Source organism: Drosophila ananassae, chromosome XL (assembly GCF_017639315.1).
Source record: "Drosophila ananassae strain 14024-0371.13 chromosome XL, ASM1763931v2, whole genome shotgun sequence".
NCBI classification, from domain to species: domain Eukaryota; kingdom Metazoa; phylum Arthropoda; class Insecta; order Diptera; family Drosophilidae; genus Drosophila; species Drosophila ananassae.
This window is the reverse complement of record NC_057931.1, coordinates 6,244,534-6,267,814: the sequence shown is the minus strand read 5'-3', so window position 1 is coordinate 6,267,814 and position 23,281 is coordinate 6,244,534. Positions and strand designations below refer to the sequence as shown.

General features: G+C 37.2%; 1 protein-coding gene across 8 annotated transcripts in view; it reads right to left on the bottom strand.

The window, feature by feature from the left end:
* LOC6502225 (ras GTPase-activating protein raskol) overlaps positions 1 to 23,281 on the bottom strand; it is a 47,080-nt gene that overhangs the window by 10,659 nt on the left and 13,140 nt on the right. Inside the window, exons 2-5 of one of the 8 annotated variants that reach the window (XM_044717164.1) lie at positions 21,938 to 22,050; positions 21,666 to 21,692; positions 21,263 to 21,464; positions 5,986 to 6,057 (exon numbers count right to left, since the gene is read on the bottom strand). In XM_044717164.1, the coding sequence (XP_044573099.1) occupies positions 5,986 to 6,057; positions 21,263 to 21,464; positions 21,666 to 21,692; positions 21,938 to 22,050 (414 nt within the window). Of the gene's footprint in view, positions 1 to 226; positions 2,967 to 5,985; positions 6,058 to 7,283; positions 7,994 to 19,572; positions 19,725 to 21,262; positions 21,465 to 21,665; positions 21,693 to 21,937; positions 22,051 to 23,281 lie in introns of those variants that run through there. The other 7 variants (XM_032452932.2, XM_044717166.1, XM_032452931.2 and 4 more) reach the window with 7 other exon arrangements.

Here is a 23,281-nt window from a genome sequence, read left to right as displayed (position 1 = left end):
GCCAGCCCGCCATCCGATCCGATCGTCGTGCTCGATACATAAAAGCCATTGTACGACACCCGGGGATCGTTCGATCGAATGGGAATTGGGAATGGGAATGGGACTGAGAATGGGACCAAAAGAAGGGGTTGTTTTGTCTTTCCAGGAAAGAGAGTGGAGGGTGGGGGGAGAACAGGAAGTACATGTCTGTACTCCAGTGACCACTCCCCCAGGGCGAGGAACCTACCAGAATGATGTCCTGCATCCTCCTCCGGTGTCCCAGTGACCGTTGCCGTCGAGTCTGTGGTTTCATTCACAGATAGATCCCCTCCAGCTCCAGAGACGGATGCCGATGCGGATGTGGAGGCCAGGTATATGGCCTTGATCTTGAACCGTTCGCAGATGAGCTCCTCGCAGTGGTCCGCCTGGAAGTAGCAGTTCAGCTCGTCCAAACTCAGCGGGCAGACGTCGTAGGGCTGGTAGAAGTGCTTCCCCCAGCTCCCATATCCACTGGAGCTATCACTGCCACCTCCACTCCCACCACCGCCGGCGCAACTGGACAGGCTGGAGCCCCCCTGGTGGTGGTGGTGCATGACTCCTCCGGATGGTACCGCTCCTGCCGGCAGGCCACCACTGTTCTGTCCGGATTTCTGCAGCAGGGAGTTGCTTCTCGAGACCTTCGTGGAGTGGGCTCTCCGGATGAAGCTGAGCGACTTCTTCGGTGGCGAAGTGATGATCGAGGTGGTGATCTCTGGGGGGGATAGCTTGGGCGTTGACTTCAGCAGGAAGAGGTTCTTCGGAGGGAAGCTGTGCGTCAAAATCGAGGTGGCCGAGGTGCTGTTCTGTAGCTTGTAGGGTGACCCGCTCCCGGAAACTAATCCCGATCCGAACAGCTGACGTTGCTTGTCGCGATTATCATGATTGTCGTGATTCCGGTTCTGATTCCGTTCCCGTTCCCGCTTCCTTTCCAGCTCATCCAGAGCCGCCGCCTCTCGCAGTACTACTGAGGGCGATAGGTTCTGCGGCAGAGTCTTCGACTTGGCCCGGAGCGTAATCGTCGTAGTCGTTGTAGTGGTAGTGGCAGTGGTAGTGGTACTCGCCGGTGATGACGCCGTAGCTAGCGATGACGCCAATCCCCTCTCCACGGAGGGCAGCGGAACGGCCAGTATATTGGTGCGCGATCGGGATTTCATCAGCTTTATGGGAGTGGAGGTGTTGGTCTGCATCCGACTGATCTCCGAGTCGTCGTCATAGTCCGTGGTGGTGATGCTAGGCTTAGTGGGCGTGGCCAGGACAATGTCGTTGTCCTCGTTGAAGTGGGTACGGGGCGCCGGAGTGGGCGGTAGGGCCGGTGGTCCTGGCGACTCCCCATCACTGCCATTCAAACTGATGACGTTCAGAACGATTCCATATCTCTTGAGCTTGGAGGGGGATGACGTGGAGGCGGCGGCAGAGCTGGTGGAGATGGGCAGGGACTTGAGGAGCTGCTCCCGATGACGAGCCTCCGAGGAGTTCTCCTCATCCTCGTCGGTGTCCGAGTACTGGCCGGCCTGCTCCGAGCCACTGATGCTCCAGTTGAAGCCGCACGGTGGCGACATCTTTGGGGCGGAGGACTTCCGCTCGAAGAGGGCGTTGATCCTGGCCACCCCGCTCTTGGCCACCGAGCTGCCCGACTTCCGGAGGCTGTAGTTCCGGGTCGCGGATCTCGTCTCCGAGCTGCTACTCAGACTCGAGTTGCTGGCGGACTTCTGGGGTAGGGGGAGGTCCTTCTCCGTGGCTGCCTCCTTCTCCTTCTGCTTCTCCACCTCCTCCTCCTCGTCCTCGATCACCAGTGGCACATAGAACGTGGATCGTCTTCGCTGCGATTTTTCTTCCGGTGTAGCGACTACTGCTGTGGTGCTCTGATCGGGGTTCACTGTAGCTCCTGTTGTTGTTGTTCCTGTTCCTGCTGTTGTTGTTGTTGTGGTGGCGTCACAAGCAGCCTGCAACATTTTGTGATTGCCCCTTTTTTTCGCTCAGTGTAGCTCACACATACTCATACTTGATGGGAGAGAGCCGAAAAATGAGAGAGAGTCTGAAAAGGGAGAGAATGGCGAGCAGGTATCTGGCTCTCTCTTTCTCTCGTGTGTTGACGCTGCTTCTTGATCTTTTCTTTTTTTTTTTCTTATTTTTTTTGCTGACTCTTAATTTCTTGTGCTGCTTCTTCTATTTATATTCCTTCAGTAGCTTCGTTTTTTTTTTTATTTTTTAGTTTATATATATATGTATTTTTTTTAAGTGTGCGTTTGTCGCTTGGCTTATAAAAATTATGCGCTCAAGTGCATTTCCGTGTTTTTTTTTTGTTTTTTTGCTTTTCTGCAGTTGCAGTTGCAGTGCAGTGGTCGTGCTTTTGTTTTTGTTTATCGCTGCATCGCATCACATTGTCGCTTGGTTAAGTTTTTCTTTCCCTTCTCTGTTTCTCTGTTTTGTTGTTTAATTTTGGTTTTTAGTTGCAACTACCACACACGCACACATACGCACTCGGTCGGTGAGAGAGGCAGATCAAGGCAGAGAGAGAGAGGGGAATGCATGCACTAATACACACGCACTGCAGGAATGCCTTCGAATTTGGGTTATCTTTAAAATCCACAATTTTATAAAACAAACACGCCAACAAAAAGACCAACAAAACTTGCAACAATTTCGAAAAAACACGAAAAAAAAAATATAATCCAAAAACAGGACAACGCGTATCCGGAAAAAATGGCCAAAAAAAACGACGCGCACGCGCTGAGGAGAGCGTCCGGAATCGGAGAGGATCTCTGTTTCGTTGCAGATTTATGCTAATTACTCGGCGGTTTCAGGCAACTGCCCCCTTTTTTTTTTTTTAAGTAACAACAAAACGAGTATGTTTCGACCCGATCGCGATTCTGGCCAGAAGACCATCCGATTCGGTCGAGAAGTGGAAATATAGTAACCAAAACAGAGAGCCCATCTCCTACCCTGATCGAGGAGTGTTGCCACTTAGCCAGTGTTGCCAGCTACTTCGCAGAAGACAAGCAACGGTTTTTTTTCAAAAAAAGTTTATAGAAAATGATTATTTTCTATGGATATAGATGGTTTTTGGTAGCTATTTTTTAGAGAAATATAAACTTACATATTTTAGTTTATTTTTTATATGTTTTTATTGAATTTAAAGACTATTTAAAAGTCAACTCTTTTCGATCTTCGAGATAGACGCCCTGTGGGGTTTACTTTTTGTGCCACAGTCGCCCTGTGTCTTTCTCTCTCTCTCGATCAGTGCTCTCTTTTATCTTTGAGATAGCTTGTGTGTGAGAGAGTAATAATAAGAGTAATAATAGTCTTGTAATTAAAATAAAAACAGTTGTAATTATCCCTTTTCCACTCCCTTTCCCTAAAATCTAATAATGGGCTAGGGCTAGGAAAAAAATATACTAATCCCAGGAGAAATATTAAATTAACCCATTACCTCATAACTTTTATCTTTTATTAATTTTTATATTTATTTAAAATATAAGATTTAGAAATAGTTAAATTTTAGGAATAATTTAAATTTATTAAATAAAAAAGTTGTCTAAAAATTATATATTTTCTTTCTTCAAAAAGGGAATTTTTAGAAAAAACCTAGGCCCTAGGCTCCCTAAAGGGTTAAGGAGGATATTGGAGAGTTACCAGATAGAAGTTATAGTAGTTTTAGAGAAGAAATACAATTTAAACTATAAAGATACAGAAACCAGCTGAAAAGATAAAAGAATATCATCCTCTTGCTAATATCCCAACGAAATGAAACCTTGTTCTTGTTCGGAAACTAATTAAAGGAAATATTCAAGGAGCCAGTTGGTTTTTAGAGACAATATAATCGCACTTTTACTGACTTTTCTTGTCGTTTTTTTTTGTATCTCCGGATGGGCGAAAGCAATTGAAAAGTATCCCGCCGGGCGAGTTGACCCTACAGTGTCAGTTTTCGACGCCAGAGACTCCCTGCAGGGCGTTGATCGACGAATGCCGACCATGTGCCATATGCTGTATCTACGGAATACCTATACAAGATTGTATCTTTTTCCCAAATACCCTAAGAAATTGGATTGGAACACAGAAAGAAAATGAAAAAGAAAAACCTACGAAGCTGAAAGCAAAAGCAACATAAGGGCGTGAGTGGCAATGTGCCTCGTAATTGATCTAATTGAGAGCAGGTATACTACACACACCGACACACTCGCACTTTTGTATCTGTGTCTGCGTTTATGTAAATAAGATACACAGTGGTGGTGAGATAAATAGTGCCAAGAAGAGGAATTGCTTGGGAGTTTTTAAGGATATTTTTTAAGGAACTATCTTTTTTTTAAGATTGTCATGAAGCGTTTAAAAAAGTTTTTGTTTTGAATAATTTATTATTATTATTTTTTTTAACTACAATATATATTTATCTTTAATCATCAATTAATCATCATATTACTAAAATATTCTATTATTTAAAAAAAAATAGTTTTTTTTGAGTAAAATTAAGTTTGAACTCTGACCAAAATTAATTATAAATAAATAAATCTGATTATTATCTTATATCATATCAATAATCGAATAATATTCTTAGGCTTCCTATACAATTTTTCTATTTTTTATAATAAAAATATATAAATTACTTTAATTTTAAAATAAAAATTTACACATATAATTTTTCTTTATAGTCCTATTATTTTAACCCCTAGTGTGCTACTACTTAGGCATCAGGGCAAACGCATAATACAAATTAGGGGGAACCCCGACGCCCGACTCCCAACGCCCAAAGCCCAAAGCCCGTCCCTCGTAACGCTCGTTACCTCCATTTTAATTTTTTCTTCTTTGGCTGCGGAAGTGCGTGACTATGGGGTTTTATGTGACACGTTCACCTCCTTCGCCTGGGCCTTTGCAACAAAAAAAAAACAAAAAAAAAGCAACAAAAATGCAAAATACAAAATAAAAGCGGAAGACTTGTTTATGAGCAGCTTGAAAGTAACCATTCTTTCATTTCCCTAACCATTATAGTCATGGGCATTATTAGCATAGAGCCCGGCACACAAAGAACTAAATATAACTGGGTTGGGAAACTCTAAATTCCGACGAGGGGTTGCGAGAGTAACATATTTCAGAATATTTCAGAATTAAATACGGGTAGGACCGAGTAGGGGGCGAGTTGGTGTTCGAATTTCAACCCTTGACCACTGATCGTTATATAATCAACACATCCTGTCACAAGAAATTCCGTTACACTAACATATAACGGTGGTGGAATAGTTGCACAGAAGTATGCTACGAAAAATACTGCAGCATACTTTTGGGATGTAGTATTAAGTGCAGTATTTGTGCAGTATTTTTATGTAGATAAGTAAGAGAGATGTAGAGTTTGAATATTTATATTTAAAAATAACTTAAATTCCAAACGAAAAAAACACAGAAATCTAATTAAAAACTGTCAAGCCACTAACTGACAGCATTTAATTTGTATCTCAATCAGGATTTGATTGATTTTAAACTAGTTTCAGACAAGAAACGGTTTGTAGAATCAATTACTAGCATCTGGTCTATATAAATATTAATGAATTAAATTACAATCTCTATGCGATAGCCACTTAATTCATTTTTCACTTGCAAATCAAACGAGTTCTGAAAAGCACTCCAAAAACAGACACTATTCAGAAAATCATAAAAGATATAATGGTTCGTGGTTGAGCTCATCGGGAATTAAGGAAAAAAAATGTTATAAAATAAAATAAAATATTATAACAGATAAGTTTGCTGAGCTGGCTTAAAAAAAAAAAAGAGTTGAGCATTTGTGGGTTTCTAGGTCTCTAGAAGAAGCCCAGAAGTCGGGTTTGGGTAGCGCCACATGGTAATTGGGGGAACAAAGTCGCGACATTGAGATGTAGCTGAGTAATTAAATATATATATACAAAAAATATATATATATGTATAAAAGGGGTGTCGATATACAAACCCTCGAAACAATCAGGCTTTTTGTATTATTTTTACCTTCGTTCAGAGATGTATCATTTAGCGCCGTATCGAAATGAATCCGCGGCAGTGTCTTCGATTTGTACTCACCTGTAATGGCAAGAAAATAAATAAAATGAGTTATAAACATTTAAATGGCAGTGGGAAATGGTATATTAAGTAATGTAGATCTTGAATAATTTAAGAGCTAAAGTAAGCATCAGTTTTTGCATATTGTCGACCCATTTACATGACTTGACCTTTGGGCCTCTGACTCGTGTTATGAATTCATTTCAATTAATGCAAAAATAAATTGCTGTCGCGAACAAAAAAAAACACCACTAGACTGGAAAGCTAAAAAAAAAAAAGATACTCACAAAGTACTGTGTGGTGGCAGTGGCATGTGGGCCAAACTCATAAATTGAGCAATTGTTGTAGGTGACCCAGGAGGAGAGACTCTTGCCTCCAGACAGTACTAGACTCTAGACTCTACTGGGTTTCCCATCAACCCGTCATTATGCGTTGACACTTTTTCCCAACACTTTTTCATTTTTTTTTTTCGCTGCATTATCTCAACTTTTCCGCGGGTCATCACTCCGTAACAGTGTAACTGTAAAAATTATGCCGCCACACAATTGACTTCAAAGCGGAATGACCGAACGACCCCCAGAGCCATCCCAGCGATCCGTCAGATACTATCCAACAGCCCAACAGCCCAACAATGATGATTGCGGATTCTCGATGATGTCACATCCGTCACTCTGTCACTCTGTCATTCCATCCATATATCCATCCATCCACCCATCCTTCTTTGAGAAAAACTCTCCCCTCTCCGAAATTTATATCTCAAGGTTATAATATTTTAGTTCCAAAGGTTCTGGTTCTCTTTTTTTTTTAATCTATATATTATATATTTATTTTTTCTGGCATATTTTTAACTAATGAGTTATGAATAATGAGTAACTTGCTTGTTTCTATTTTTATCAGCATGTTTACATTTTTTTTTTCAATGAATATAGTGATTATATAGAGAGCTATATAGTTTTAAGTTTTTTATTTCAATTAAAGAATTTCAAAGTTATTTCTGAGAATTTTTTAAAAAAGGTTTTGATAAAAAAGGGCTTAATACTATAAATGATAAATTAATTATATTAAAATATAGATAAAAATTTTTCAAAAATGAGGTTTTTCAAAAACTTCTTTCAGAGTTCTTTTAAAATTTTAGAAAACATGTATCAAAGTTTTAGAAAATTTTTAAAAATATATAGAGGGATGAGAAATATTTATATTTTTAATATTTTATTAAATAACCTCCCACCCTTAAAATTTTTACTTACTCCTGCCCGCATTTTCCAGCGTTGAGGCCGCCGATCCCCCACCCGAGATGCGATCCTGCTGGTGCAGGAGCTGCTCCTGCTGCAGCTGCTGCGGCTGTTGCAACATCTGCAACTGCTGCACGTCGCAGTGGACCTCGTGAATGGGCGGCGTTGGGGCATCGTCCCGTTCGCCCCGCAGACAGGAGGCCAGTCCCCTGCCCCGGGGCATGGTGCTGCGACGCAGAGCCGTCGTTGTTTGTGGCGCCTGCTGTGGGTTGTGTGGCAACAACTGCTGCTGCTGCTGCTGCTGCAGATGGTGCTGCTGGGGGGGCTGCGTGTTGCGGGGCATGGAGTGCATTTTCCTCTGCTGGTTTGTGGCATTTTCCGCCACTGACTGCATTTGCACCTCGTCGCTAATTGCGCGCAAAGCACCGCAGTTCATTTTCTTGATTTTCCTTTGGATTTTGCTTGATTATTTTTGGTATTTTTTATTTATTTTCTATCCTTTTGAGTTTGTATTTCTGATTTTTGTATATTTTTGGTTGAAGTAGCTGGTGTGGGCTTAGTTTATCCTTAAACTTGACATGGTTTCCTGTACGAATTGCTTTGGAAATTGTAATTTTTTTTTTTCACAACACGCGAATATTGAATAACTGGTCTGGCTTTTTGAAGTTTTTCTTTTCAGGCTGTTGGTTTTTTCCTTATTTTTTGTTGTTTTTTTTTTTTTTTTTTTTTATAAATATTACGCTTTTTTATGTGTTATGGCTTGGGCCATCTGACATCGACGGTTTCGGTTTCGGTTGCCTGCTCCGGCAATTAAGATTTATGGTCATGGCGTGTTGGCCCCTGGAGGCGCGCACCCCTACTGGTTTTTCCCTGCTCCACCCCCAAAAAAAATAACAAAAAATATATATACACATGTAGTAATATTCTTTGGACTCTTTTTTTGTGACTCTAAAATTGCTTAGCTAATTTTTCCTTCAACTTCGTGGTTCTTGTTCTGCACACGCGCGACTGCGCAATGGATTTTCACGAAAAACAAACACACAGCCATTAGGCCATTACTGGCACTCTGGCTTAAATTTTCCTTTTAACTTGTACAATTTCACGCTCGTTGGCTTTCGGGGCAACGAAACGGAAACGGAACGAAACAAGGTGGTTGTGGACAAGGAACGAATGGAAGTCGAATTTTAGTATTTTATTTGCAGGTTTTAGAGTTATGGTACTTTTTCAGAAAATGTTTTCAAATATGAGTAGAGGTTTGTACAGAAAGTTTTGATTTTAAAATCAAATAATTAACTTTTTTATTAAGTTTTAAAATTTAAAAAACAAAAAAAATCATAAAAATCTATTTAAAATTTGAATTTCTTTAAAACAAACTATAAAATCTTACAGAAAATCAATTTAAAATTATAAATAACATACATTGGAGTGGAATATAACCTCTTTTTGTATAGATAGGCAAAATAAAGCAAGAAATATCGATTAATTATCGATAAAAACCACAAAACCTCGCTTTTAAGAAACAATTTTCTAAAATAAAACACAATTACTTAAATGAAACCTCTTCAAGAGTAAACACAACCTTGAATACCCTCACCTAAGCCCTAATAATGGACTATTAGGCTTAATTTATCAATCACTTGGCGGGTTTCACTTAAGCCATCGAGTAATCGAGGCGCCAATCGATAAATGCTGGCCAATTATGGCAAGAGCCCCAGCATAATGTATGCAATGCGGCCCAAGGCGTTCGAAATCAGTAATGATTTCAAAGAGTTGTAGCCTCGGTTTTGGCTTTTTGGTTTTTGGTTTTCGGTTTTGGCTTTCTCTTATTTGGTTTTTGCATTTTTCCCCCTTTCCTTCCCCCTCCTCATATGGTGTGAATTCTAGGCCTCAATTTTGTGGTTTGTTGATTTCCATTTCTCGATTTTCCTCTTGCGTGTGCGTTTCGTATTTTTTTTTATTTTTATTTTTTATTTTATGGCTATTAAAATAATTTTCCATATTGCCTCGTTTTTAGTTTCAATTGCTGCGTGCCCAAAAAGAAAACTGGCTACCATCATCACATATTTATGTATTAATTTTCTACTTTTTTTCTACTTTTTTTCTCTCTCAGTGTGTGTGCGTGCTCTGGTGATAAAAAACACGAATTTCGCCAGACTTGACTATTTTTTTTTAGTTACTTTCTCCAACACAGTAGCTGCGACAGACACGCAGCAGCTGTTCTCTCTACCATCTCACTATGCACTGTGAGAAACTGGGAGAGTGTGTGAATTTTATGGGAAATAATATAATTTTACAGGGATATTGAGTTCAAATATTGAGTTTTTGAGGTTTTCAATTAAAAGTTATCAAGGTTTCTTAATATTTTGAGTATTTTTTCAAATTTATATTATGTCATGACTATAATATATTTTATTTTTGTGATATTATAAAAATTCAATTTAGATTCAATAAAAGTGGCTTTTTTTAAGCTTTTCCTATTATCTAGACTCTTTTTTAGTTAATTATATAAATTTTTAGTATTATTTTCTCAATTATTTTATTTTAAAAGTTAAATACAAAGAAACTATTTCTATTCTATGTATATTTTTTTAATATTTATGATTTAATTTTTTTCAACCATAGAACTAATTAATATTTCTTCCCGTGTATATTCATGTCCTGTTTTTTTTCTCTCTCCCTAACCCTGTGAAGCGAGACGCCTACACCGGCACCTGTAAGCCCGGAGAGGAGTTCTGGCCACTTTCGTTCTCTCTTTCCACCGGTTTTCTGTTCCTTCTTCCACCTTTTGTTGAAACGGAAGTGCAAGCCAATGGCCAGAAGTGCTCAGAATTCGATATGCTGCCCAGAGTCCCACCAAGTCGGCTATAGAATACATATCTACACACATATATCTTTGTATCTTTGTATCTTTGTTTATATATGGACACATGACTCCTCTTGCGGCTGCTGGCCACTGTATTTTATTTATATTTTTTTTTCTGTATTTTTTTTATATGGGAAAATGAGAAAAACTCCAAACAAAAGCGGCAACAGCAACGGATGCGCCATATAAAGGCAGCAGCATGCAACGCTTCAAAGCTGGAAGCTCTTTTTTTCCGATTTATTTTTATTTATTTTTATTTTTTGTAAAAACAAAAGGCGTTGGCGTCACATTTTGTTGGTTATATATACTTTTTTATTTTTGTTTTTAATTTTTTGTTAAATTTGGAAGCATCCCCTGTCTGCATAATGAATAATTTGAGAGAGATGCATTTTTGCACGTTGTCGATAACAGCTTCAAAAAAATAAATGACAGGAAAGGAAAGCCTTGACTTCCGGCGGAACCGAAAGCTGTATGCTCTTATGGTCACTCTAATTTGACAAAAAATGTCAAATATTTTAGGTTATAGGATAAAGTCTATTGATTTAGGTTCTAATTCTTATAGTTTTGAAAATTAGAACCCTAGCAGACATATTTTTTTCCAAAAAAAAGGGGGTAAACCAATAAGTACCTAGTTCCAGCTTCCTAGTTTTAAAATTTAGAACTCTAGTTTGAATTAAAATATATATATGAGCAAATATATATGGTTAGACCATATATGGTTAGTTATATCAATAGAAGAGCTACAAAAAATACCTCTCTAACTCCCTAAACTTATAGACCCCCTTAGGTAGAGTAGAAAAAACGTCAAAAGCCATAGACTTTGCCCAGACATTACTGATTATGTATGCATGTATGCAGGTCTATATATCTCTCTTTCTATAATTGCATTTGGGGGCGGGACTGGGACTGGGCCTGGGATAATAGAGCTCAGGTAAAAAAAAAAACGAAAAAAAAAGCCAAGTGATAAGCTATTTAAAGAAAAGAAAATACAGAGGAGGGATGATGACTCAAGCAAAGGTGTAAAGAACAACAGCTAGATAAAGGAGAAAAAAAGTTAAAAAAGAGAGAGCGATTCAGCGGATGATAAATGATCAGTAGCTTTGGGGAAACCTAGGCAGCATTTCCTCCTCATAAATCCCAAGAAATCAGATAAGGCTTTCGCTTTTTTTCCCCAACGACTTCCCATGAACCCAACAACAGTCTTTCTTTTTGAATCTCAGGGGCTACAAAGGGGGTTTTACATAAAAAGAAATGTGAAAAAATCAAGAGAAGTGCGATTAAAATCAAGTACAATTATTACATTTTTTTGGGAAAAACTTCTCACACTTCAAGGCCTCAAAAGTAATATTTTTTATAAAATAATATATAATATTTTAAGTACAACCTTCAAAATCAGTCGTTCAGAATTTTAAAGTATTTTTCTTAAAATTATTGTCTTTAAAGTATGGCCATTATTTCAAAGACAATAGTTTTTTGCCCATTTTTGTTTAAAATTTAAAAACCTCTAAAATATAGTTTAAAAATTTTTAGCATCTCTTGTTAAGCTGTTTATTAGTTTAGTTTTTGTTACTTTTTTTTTGCAAATTAATGTTCCAGCGAATTTAAAAAGGAGGAGCTTAAGCTCATTAGGTTTATGGCTAATATATATTATAATGAGTATCGCCTCATAATAGGCACTCTCTGGCCGCTCCGGGGACGTGGGAAAATTTCCATCTATTGTCGCTAGAACTATAACTACGATAGAATCCCCCCGCCCCCCACTAACAACAAACTAACAATAATGGCCAGAATAGCTGTCAGAGGCAGAGACGCCAACGACAAGCGCCAGTAAAGCGCAACCAACTATGCCAGGGTGTTATGCAACACTGCACTGGAAAAAATAGGGTAAAAAAAATATTTCATATAGGGAGTAGTCCAAATTATATAAAAAACAGAGTTTAAGGATGTTTTTGAAAGAGATTTTGAAGTATGATATTTTTAAAAAGTTTTTGAAAAAATAAATTAATAACTTTATTAAATAATATGTTATAGAAGTGCCAGGCTAGTCTTAAATATAAAAAAAAATATTGAGAAAAAATATTTTGGCTGAGAATTATAACACATTTTACAAATAAAATTTTTTAGAATTGTTTTTGAAAGAATTTTTTCAGAAAAAATTGCTGTTTTTGAAAAGTTTTATGAAAAATAATGATGATTTTTTAATTTTAAATTTCAAAAAAATTTGTAGAGGAAGATTTCAAGAGAATTTTAAGAAAATATTTCTCCTAAGCAATATATGAAAACTGACTGAAAATAAAATTGTAAATATATTAAGCAACAGTAGTAGAGTAGTAGGATTTCTCGCAGTGCATTATTGCGCAGATCATGGCCAGAGGGTTGCAGGTATTATGATAGGGAGGTGGTATGGCATTATGGTATTGAGGAAAAAGGGCCGTGGGGTCTGCAGCACCGGTCCCAGGTCATTTCCCTCTCGCTGGGCCGCAAAACAGTTGAGAGATCAGGCCAGTAGACAGCCCGGCCAGCAAGCCAAAGATCTTAGATTTCTATTATGGCATTTCTTTTCATCTTCTCGCTTTTTTTTCGCATCTACACTGAGAGCAAGTACCCCACCCCATTTTTCTTGTATTTTTTATTTTTTTTTTTCATTTTAGCCGGCAAACGGCAAATTGAAGTCGCGGCGTAATTGACGTTAGTGATGAGATCAAAATGGACCACAATGATTGCGGTGATAATTGCGACACACACACACATTTGGGCACACGCACTGCCGGGAAAGAGATACAAAGATACAAAGATACATAGATACAAAGATACATAGAACCATCGAGACAAAGATACAAACAGACAATATATGGGAACTGACACTTCTTCTTGTTAGAAAAACAAATAAAATTTAAACTTTATTTATTTTTAATAAATTATTCAAGCTAGAGTCTATTTTTGGGAAGACTTCTGAGCCACTTTTGGCATAACCATAAAGAGCCTTCTTCCACAAACAAATTCTTCCACATCGAGTTGTTGTAATTCTCTTCTTGGTAAAGTAATACTCTCTCCAATCAAACCGCAATTTTACTTTGAAGTTAAGGGCACTGAGAGAAATATTTTTAATAATTTAAGGGGGTAAAGAAACTATGTGAGATATAGATATAAGAAAGAAGAGCTATAATAGCTAGTATTAGTGAATAATAGAATAAGAAAATGGCTAAGAATCTATACAATAATATTTATATAAATTTCTATAAAAAGTTTAAAAAAGAATCATGACTAAGCTGAGAAATAAGCGTCTTTATAGACTTATCTGGATATATAGATCAATTATATATATAGGAAAGGCTTTAAAACTATTGTTTTTATCTACAGAAAATTCTCTTAATTTTTGTTTTTAAATAAATCTTAAAACTAAGAAAGAAAGTAGCCTAAAACTGACGGATAAAAGGATTAAAACCCAAGACCCTCTGTCCTCTGGCCTAAAATCTTTAACTTTTGAAGATCAAACTCTTCTAAGCTTCTATATTATTTACCCCCAAGATCCCCCTAAACTTTTCTTGTAGTGTACTGGGCCAAACGGCTTGAAGAGGAGGCTAATGCGGAGGAGGCACTTCTCCAAAGGATGGAGGTAAGTGGGGGTGGTGGTGTTGCCTTTTGTGTGATTCATTCAGAACAATAATGATGATTGCCGGGCGGGCGGGCAACTAAAGTATATGGTGAGCCAGGGACCGGGCCAGGTCGGTCAGACTGGTGTACTGGTGGGGCAATTGTTGTGGTCGTTGATCCACACTCGAATGAAATTAAAGAAACGACGAGTGAAATTGTTGTTTTGGCCGCCTCGTCCGGTTGTCATTGGAGGCACGTTTTGGCATTTTGTGTCGGAAATTCGCGGTTTCTCATTTGAAGTGATCGGATCAGCTTTCAGTTGGGCAACCAAGGGAAGAACCTCTTATCGAAGATCTATTGAAATCGTGGGAGAATCACTCTTTATGTGATTTGTTTTTAGTTTTTAACGTCTAATCCCTAAGCAATTGTAGAAAAAAAACGCCCATTTCCCTGATGACTACTTGCCACTTGGATTAGAACCCGTTAGAACCTGTCATCAGAGTTGCTTTCACAAAAAAAAAAATAGGAAAAATAAAACAAGGCAAGGCAGCAACGCAATTTTCACACGATGAACCATAGACGCAGTGTAGTAGCCCCCATTTTTCCAGACTCAGACCCCCTTCCAGATATTCGTGTCAACATGTGTTGCATATTATGTAAATTATTTGCCGGGCAAAAAAATAGGAGCGCGAACTCATTGTCTTATAAGTTAGTAGCCCCATCTCTCTCTGCCCCAATCTATCCTTCTCTTTCTCCTTGTCTAAGTAGCGCCCAACGTGCGGCCATCAACAGTGTTCCGGCCATGTTGAAATACATAAAGCAATTTTAACTGTTTTAATGTTTTTCCAACACAATGAGCGGGAACTTGGGGCCATCTCTGAGGGGCCTATATTGGAATAAGTACATATATCTATTTTTCCCCCATAGACCTTATATTATTTTAATGGCAGAACTGTGTGAACTTGATGCTTTTAGTCTTAAGAGAGGCTGTTTTTAGTTTACTTGTTTATGCGATTATATTTTTTTTTTTTGCTAAATATATCACACAGCGTAATGTATAAAAAAAAGAAAAAAATAGAAAGAGAGATGATCGCAATTGGAGAGCTTTGGAAAAACTTGGCGATGTGGGTATTTTTGGAAATGATTTCAAACGCATCTCAAGGTGCGAAATAAACAAATTTCTCCACCGATGTAAACAAATCAAGAACCGATCCGAACAAATTCTCATTTGGCTCATCAAAATATAAACAAAATGGGAGTAGCAATTCTTGTTTACATTCCCCGGGTTGGTAACAACAAATAGAGGCTATTATTCCCTTAAAAAAAAGAAACCATCTTTAGGACCATCTAATCATGTCTCTTTTTAGCTAAAAAAAAATTCCAAGAAAACTAACTACAAATCTCAATAATTACAATAATTTCCATGCCATTATCCCTCGCTTGTTGGGTGGCCAGAAAAAAAAAAGGGTTATTTTTGGGAGCTATTTTGAAGGCTAAATTGCAGAGAATGATGATCCATCATCATCTGGTTTATCACTCATTTAGTAGAGCGATTAGAGCCAGAGAGTGGGTCTCCTTCACTTGATTATACAATCGACTTAATTTGATGTTTTGTTGGCGGCAATTGCCACCATATAGTCATGGTATATGGTATTATGGTATGCCCCCCCCTCATAATATATAGATCGGGGCGTGTCCCGTGGGCTATAGAAAAGCGGATGATTGTTATACATCTGTGCATGATGATGAGGACTGAGGATGATGACGACATCTCTCAGATGTGTGGCAAGCCATGACCAGACCAGAGACCAGAGACCAGACCAGACCCGACCAGACAAGTGGAAGATACAGATATGGATACACATATGGATATGGAATACGCAAAATGCCAGGCAGCCAATGGATGAACGAACTGAATAAAGTGAATGACTGACAAACTGAATGACTGACTGACTGAATGACAGATAGATTTATGACATATGAATTACTAAGCCGCGCCACTAATTGTTGCTATTGCATTCGTATCTGGCGGTTATGACTCAAATTATTCAATTTCAGCAGCCTCAAAATCACCATACAGCCACTTCAAAGTAACGGAAATGCAAAAAGAAACAAAAGGAAGGGGCTCTGGGGAGAAGAAGTTCCTCAAACACTCTATACTTGGCTAAAAATAAATATTAAAAATTATACAAAGTAGTTACTTTTAAGAAATGGCAAGTAAAAAGTCTATTATTGCTAGAACCATTTGAGAATTATAAGGAAACTCAAGCTTAAAGTAAAATAAACAAGCAATAAACCCTTTTATGGAATAATTTCATGATTAATTCCCTGCTATTAAATTTAATTCAAAGTATTAACTAAAATTTACTCATATATTAGTCATCGATTAATACGTAATTAATGACTAAATAAGATTATCTCCATTTTTAATTGGAAGTAAAAGAGACTCCCCAATTTAAAAAAAACCTTTCAAGCCATGGCAAGTAAGATAAAAATTCTAAAAGATGATCATTTTGATGATAATGCCTCATTTCCTCGCTTTGTTCATTAATTGCAGCGCATTCTGCCAGTCACCAGAGCCGGGCCTAGTCGAAGTCTGGTAAAAAAAAAAAAGGCTGCCAAGCGTCCGCCACCCAATGCAATGCATTTTAATTTGACTTTAACTATTTGCGCATATAATTAACAACGGCAGCACCAACAACCAGGTAAAAAAAGGCTAAAAAACTAGAGACAACAAAAAAATGGAAGGGGGATTGCATTGTCTGGCAAATTTCACCCGCAACAATGAGATATATGCGAGCATCTCGCGGGTTAGGCCCCAAAACCAGACAACAACTACGGATGCAGATACAGATACAGATACAGATACAGATACATACACTTTCAGATACACAACAATAACTCAAAAAGCTCTCCGCCAAAGTGACAATCGGTGGTGCCCCCTTCCAAACTCCACTGAACCAATGCAAAAAAAAACACAAAGCTTTGTTTCCATGAACTCCACACAACACTAAACAACAAAACACAACACTAAACTACACACAAAACAAAAAAGGAAGCGTTGTAACGAAAGATACAAACAACAAAGTAAAGAGAAGGGCAACTCAAAACAAAACAAAAAATTAAATTGTAAAAAAAAAGGAGAAATAAATGGAGATCACAAACAATTACACACCAGTTTCAAACAAAAGATGATTACCACAAATTTGATCGACTGCTGGGAAGTCATACGGCCCAAAGTGATCAACTAGAGTGAGCCAAGGATGACATAACCAAAGAGATGGTAAGTGGAGTTTGGCTTTTTGGCGGACAAGCGGACAGAAGGACAGGGCTATCGAGACTGGGATGCTAGTAGGGGATATCAAGGATGTCTAGGAACTCTAAGGGATCAGGGATTATAAGGAGAAAAAGATATAATATAGATATAATATAAAGTATCCTTTAAGAAAGTATTATTTTTGGCGGACAGACGGACAGTTCTTAGGGTGAACCTGATTAAGGAGTTAAATTAAACACTTTCAAGAGTATTATTAGTTAGTTATAAGTGGAGGCAGGCTACTAAGGACTAACAAACCCCTTAAATATTATAACTTCTCATAATTAAAGTTTTGACAACCTATTGTTTTTTCAACTTTAATTAAATCCGATCTTAAATCTGACAAAGAAAAGCCATCACAAATATTATTGACAAGCTGTTAACCTCAGTTGATGAATTTTTAGCGAGTTGTGGAATTTTCTGACAGCCCGCAATTGTCTCAAATAAAAATAAAATATATATACTGCCATAAAACGATAGAGATGGGCGATAGCCAAGACGGACAGAGGGTGGAAGGAGAAAATCAGTCAGTCAGGGCTAGATGAATTGAAATTCTCGATCTGGTTGGCTATTTTTAAAAACAAATATATATCTTTTTTTTTTTTCATCAACTCTTGTTGCAGTTGCAAGTGCATTTGTTCTTGAAGCTGCCGCATAATGTACAGATAGACATATAAACGATATGCGATAAACGATATACGATATACGATATATATATAAATAAAATGTGGGTCATGTGCATCAAATTATTTAATTGGTGTCAATTGGCGTTGGATTTTTCTTTTCGCTTTTAGCTTTTTAGCTTTTCGCTCGCTTTTCTTTTCTTTTATTTTATTTTCTTTCCTTTTCGATACCGATTTCCGTTGTTAAGCCCGTTACTCGATGTTGCAGCTGCAACTGTCCACAGTCTACAAGTTGTTCAGGTTGTTACTGTTGTTGTCACTGCCGCTGTAAGCCGGGCTTGACACTTTTGTGTGATTTGCATGGGCCTCGAAAAATTTGATGGAACTCAATATGCACTGGGAGAAATGCGTTTGACTTTTTAGGTTTCAAAATATTTTTAAGAATTTTTTAATAAAATTCATAAATATTTTAGAACTTTAAATTTTATTTTTAGTTCTATAGTTTTTATTTTAATTTTTCAGTTTGTACAAATCTTAACAATAGAACAATAGATTTTTTAAAAATCTATATAATTTTTAACAATTTTACAATTTTTTTTATGCCATTTTTATATTTATATTTTAAAAATTATTTAAACTTTTTTTTAGACAGATTTTCTTTTTTCTTAAAAGACTTTGAATAATTTACTTTCTAATTCTTGAATATATTTTGAAAATCCTGGTTTGGTTTAAAAATAAATGAATTTTATACAAAAATTGTCAAAAACAAAAATATTCTCTACAAAAATACCAAAAATACTCAAAAATTTATCTACACAAAAATGTTTTTACATTATTTTACATATATTCCACTACTATTATTAACTTTAGGCCATTTTTTTGTCAGTGTATTAAATACAACAATTTGAAACCTGCTGATATGTGTGTCAGCGGCTTGTGATTGCAGCAATAACAACTAACAACTATACAAACAACAAACAACACTTGCCAGAAGCTCCCTCTCCCTCGTCCCAACCACCCACAACCCTACCGCCTCACCCCAAGCTCTCTTCCTCCTCTCACTTCCACCTCTCTCTCCCACCAAAATGTCCCAAATTCTTCAAGACCAAAAAAAAAAGTTGGTAGCTAATCCGGATACGATTATGGCCGTAAACGGTTTAACAGTAAAATGGCGACAAAAACAAAAGAAACCCGCGACTTTCCGGTGTCCCTTTAAATGGTGTCAAGTGCTCATTTCCCTAATTCAGTTAACATTTTCATTCTGGTGTCGCGGCTTCTTGTTTTCCTTTCTTTTTGGGACTTTATTTGGTGGCTTTTTTTTTTTTGATTTTGGCCGCCCCTAAAACGCGCCCAAAAACCGCTAGCAAGTCGCATGCTAAGGAAATGTGAAATTTTCTTTTTCAAATATATATTTCTGTTATTTTTATTTATTTTTTTTTTTTGCTAAATTTATAGCCCGATGATGAGCCATGTCAGAATGTGGGGGTGTGGGGCTTACAACCGAAATACAAATACTGTGGGGGGGTGGGGAGGTGTTTGGGGGAAGAATTTGCACTCGCATGTTTGCCTTTGTAGTTGCCCAGTTTTTTTTGAAATTTTTTTATATTTTTTTTTTGAACTGGGCGATTTTCACATTCTGTTTGTTTTTGTTTGCATTTATTTTTAGAACATTTTCGAATTCGCAACGCACACGCAAAACGAGCACATTAAAACACACGTTCCGCATAGTTTTTGGTATGTTTTTCAGCCATTTTCCAAACACACATCTCACTTAACAAAAAAATATTTAAAAAAAAATTGTTTTTTTAATTCAAAGTATGTGTTTTTGTTGTTTTTATAAGCCAGGCCAGTCACTCAGCTGTGAAAAAATTCAAAAACAAAGAATTTCAAAAATGAAACCGAACGAACCGCACGGAACGGTAGCGATTTGAACCGCCTGCGCCGGAAGCTTAAAGTCGACTGAGCGGTAGAAAACGCGACAGAAACGCCTGAGAAACGCCAGCCAGCCAGCCAGCCAGCCAGCCAACAACTGGGCGAAACACTGGGAAGCACTACTACCAACAACAACAACACATCAGAGCCAAGAAAAAAACAACAACAACAAAAAAAAGAGTCAAGAGCAGAGACAAACAACGGCGTGAGACGGAACGAAACGGAAACGAGCGTGGAAAGGTCACTTGTCAGCTGTGTCCGTTCTCTCACTCCCTCTCTCTTGCTCTTCCGCCCCACTGTCTTTTGGGCCCACCCCACCACCACACACTCTTTCTGGCCGCCACTCTCTTTCGCTCTCTCCAGCTGGGGGGGCTCCCATTGATGGAACGATTGGGCAAGTGAAACAAACAGAGAAGAAAAGAAAAGAGCGAAGAAAACAAGCAACTGCACACTGAGAGAAGTGGGTGAGGACCTTTAAGGACCTTTCTCTGCGCTTCTCATTGCTTTTAGTTAAGAGGGATTGAAATTTCTTATAAGTATAATTATTGAAAAAGTTAAAGAACTCTCAGCAAGGCTTCTTAGGAAGTAATAGGATTTTTTGTAGTACAGTTTAATTTAGTAGTTTATTAATTATTTAACTTGATTTTTCTCAGTGTCTTGTCTTAAAGAACTGCTTAGAAAAAAAGCTCAAAGCTTATGGTTGTAGGTCTTGAAGGTTATTTAATGCAGTTTCGAACACAATAAGCCGACACTTGGCAGGAAACGATCTCGTTTCTGACGATTGTGTGGGATGGACGGTATCGGCACCTTCCACATGGCTCCAAAAACCACCCACCCTGCTCCCCACTCCCCCATCCCCCCACTGCACCGCCCATTGTGCCTAATGCTCCGGCATGCGTGACGATGGCGGTCCAAACAAATTTCCTGACTACTCTTGGCCAGAAACTGATACACACACACACTAATCCACACACTCTTGATACGATCGAAAAGTGTTACAACAAAAAATAGAAAATAGAAAAAAAATGCAATTACTGATGAGCACCGATGAGCCCGCTTGCCGGCCAAATGCAATTAAAGCACCACCTGACCACCACTAACGGACCAAGTACACCTGGCGGTCGGGTATCGGAGTTACACAACACAATATTTTATTTTATTTTAAATAAATATTACTTCCCCTCGAATTATAACATATTTTTCATAAGAATTGGAGGGCTATACTTAGGTTTTAAAAATATTACTTTACGATAAGATAAGATATAAGATATGTATCTATATATATGATATAGCTCTTTATCTATATCTCTTTATAAATATTTAAAAAAAAATACTCTTTTTAAGTTTAGTTTTGTAGTTTTTGACTAAGGATTGATTATATTCTATAAATAAGATCCCTAAAAGATTTCTATAAACCACAATCCTTTTATTTTCTAAAAAAAGAGAAAAGAGAAAAACGGTTTCACATTTAAGGATATAATTTGGAGAAAGATGGAAGGAATACTTCGATATTTTGTGTTTTTATAGATTCTAGACTCACAATTAAAACAAAAATGATCAAATTTAAATCCAATTTAATTTTAAATGTATCATAAATCGTAATACTATAATTTGTTAACCCTTTTTCCTTAAAACTTATCCCCTATATCTTTTAAAAAACACTCACCTAAGTCATTATACAGCGTTGTATTCAAAACGATGTCGTTGATGCCGCTCATGCCGCCACTTCCGCTTCCGCTTCCGATGCAAGAGTCCGAGTCCTCGTTCTCCTCCGCCAGAGTGGGTGGTCCATCCCAAAGGGCCTTGGCAGGACGCCGGACACGGTCCAGACGTATCCTTGGAATGTCCTCATAGCACACATCCCCGAGCTAAAGGTGGTGGGTTTAATAAAAACTAAATATTAGTATGTTTTTTTTAATTTTAAGAATTAGTTTCCGTTTTTAATTTACAAAACTATTACTTTTATTTATTTAAATTTTTTTAAAAATATTTTACACTTAAATTAAAAACGGTAATCTATATTTTTATTTTAATAATATTTATTTTTAACATTAATTGTAACTACCCACCTCTTTTTTAGGCGTTGCCGGAAAAATCTACAGGTTAGTAGCGTAGTTTTTTTTTATTTAATTTTTGTATTTATTTTTTATGATACATCCATTTTTTGTTAGCAATAGTGCGAGAGAGACAGGGATAAAATGTACACAGACAGAAAATACAAAGCCAATGAACTTGATATGTTTAGAGTTTACAGGTTTACATTTAGCTTGCAAGCCAAGTGAGTAGGTATTAGTCGGTAAATAAATACATTTATTATTTTATATATAATTTTAATACTCACCGATATTTCTTCGCTGCAATAAGCAGTGAAAGTCTGATCGTCCTGCTGCAGGACACAGTAGAGTGGGCCCCAGGGAAGTGTTTTTATTAAGCGTGTGAGTTCGCCTTCAGTTTCTGCAAGAAATATATAAAATAAAGATAATTAATTTAAGTTTTATTAAAAGAAAAAAAGAACAATCTTATTCTATAGTATATGCTGTGGCGCCATCTAACGCTGAGCAAAAGAAACTACATTTACAAAAACCACTGCCTGCTTGTAGGCTTTACTTTTTACACAAATGTAGAAACCATGTAAAAAATACCAAAAACTCTAGAGGCTTTGGATTTAAAGCTATTATTATTTAAATTTAATGGAAGAATATAATTTTTAAAAATATATTTTTTATTTTTAATAGCTATTGTATGTTCTAAACTATTTATTTAGCTTTGGGAAAGTTCCGTCAGTACGTATAATATAATGTAAATGGCATGTAATTAGGCCCAGCCTGGAAAAGTGGCGCATGCGTGTTGCAAATTAATTAGTAAGCTACAACCAGCAACCTGCAACCTGCCACGAGATTTTTATTTATGCATCTGCATCTGCATCAGAATTGCTGCCGCAATCGGAATCGCAATCGCAATTGCAACTTTGGACTTTAAAACCGTTTCTAATGCGAAAATTGTTAGCCTCAGAATTTACCTGCCGGCTAAGTGGAAAAAAAAATAATAAATGAGATACAACAGTTGGCTAAAAGTTCTATGGAAAAAATGCAAAAAAAGCTACAAGAAAGCCGGCAATGGGAATTGTTTAGCCAAGTTGAACGATCTGCCCTCTCACTCCCTCCCTCCTCTATTGTGATTCAATCTCAGCTTTTTTTTTTATAATTTATCTTTTTTTTTTAGCTTTGCGTTCTTCAAAGTTCTCAAAGTTCGTTTCACTCCTCTTCGTGCTTTCTCCTTCTTTCTCCTCCTCCTCCTTTCTCCTGGCCACACGATGAGATAACAATGTGAAGCGGCAAGCAGAAAAAAAAACGGTTTTAATTTGAAGTTGTACTTGCTGGAGGTGAGTGCGTGACACGTGGGCGGCAGCGGGAGCGAGTGGGAATACAAATATTGACAAAATAATTAAAATTCATTTCAAGACTCTAGCCAAGTTTTTTTTATATTTTTATTATAGACTCGAAAAAATTATTTATTCGATGGGTTTTTTGTTTTCTATTTTTAAATATAAAATATGATTTTTCTTTTTTAATTTAAAGCTTTGAAGTGTTAATAGTATCGATACTTATAGTAACTACAGACACACTAGGCTATTTTTGGTATTTTTACATAAAACTAATTGAGTTGAACTAATTGGGTATGTAAT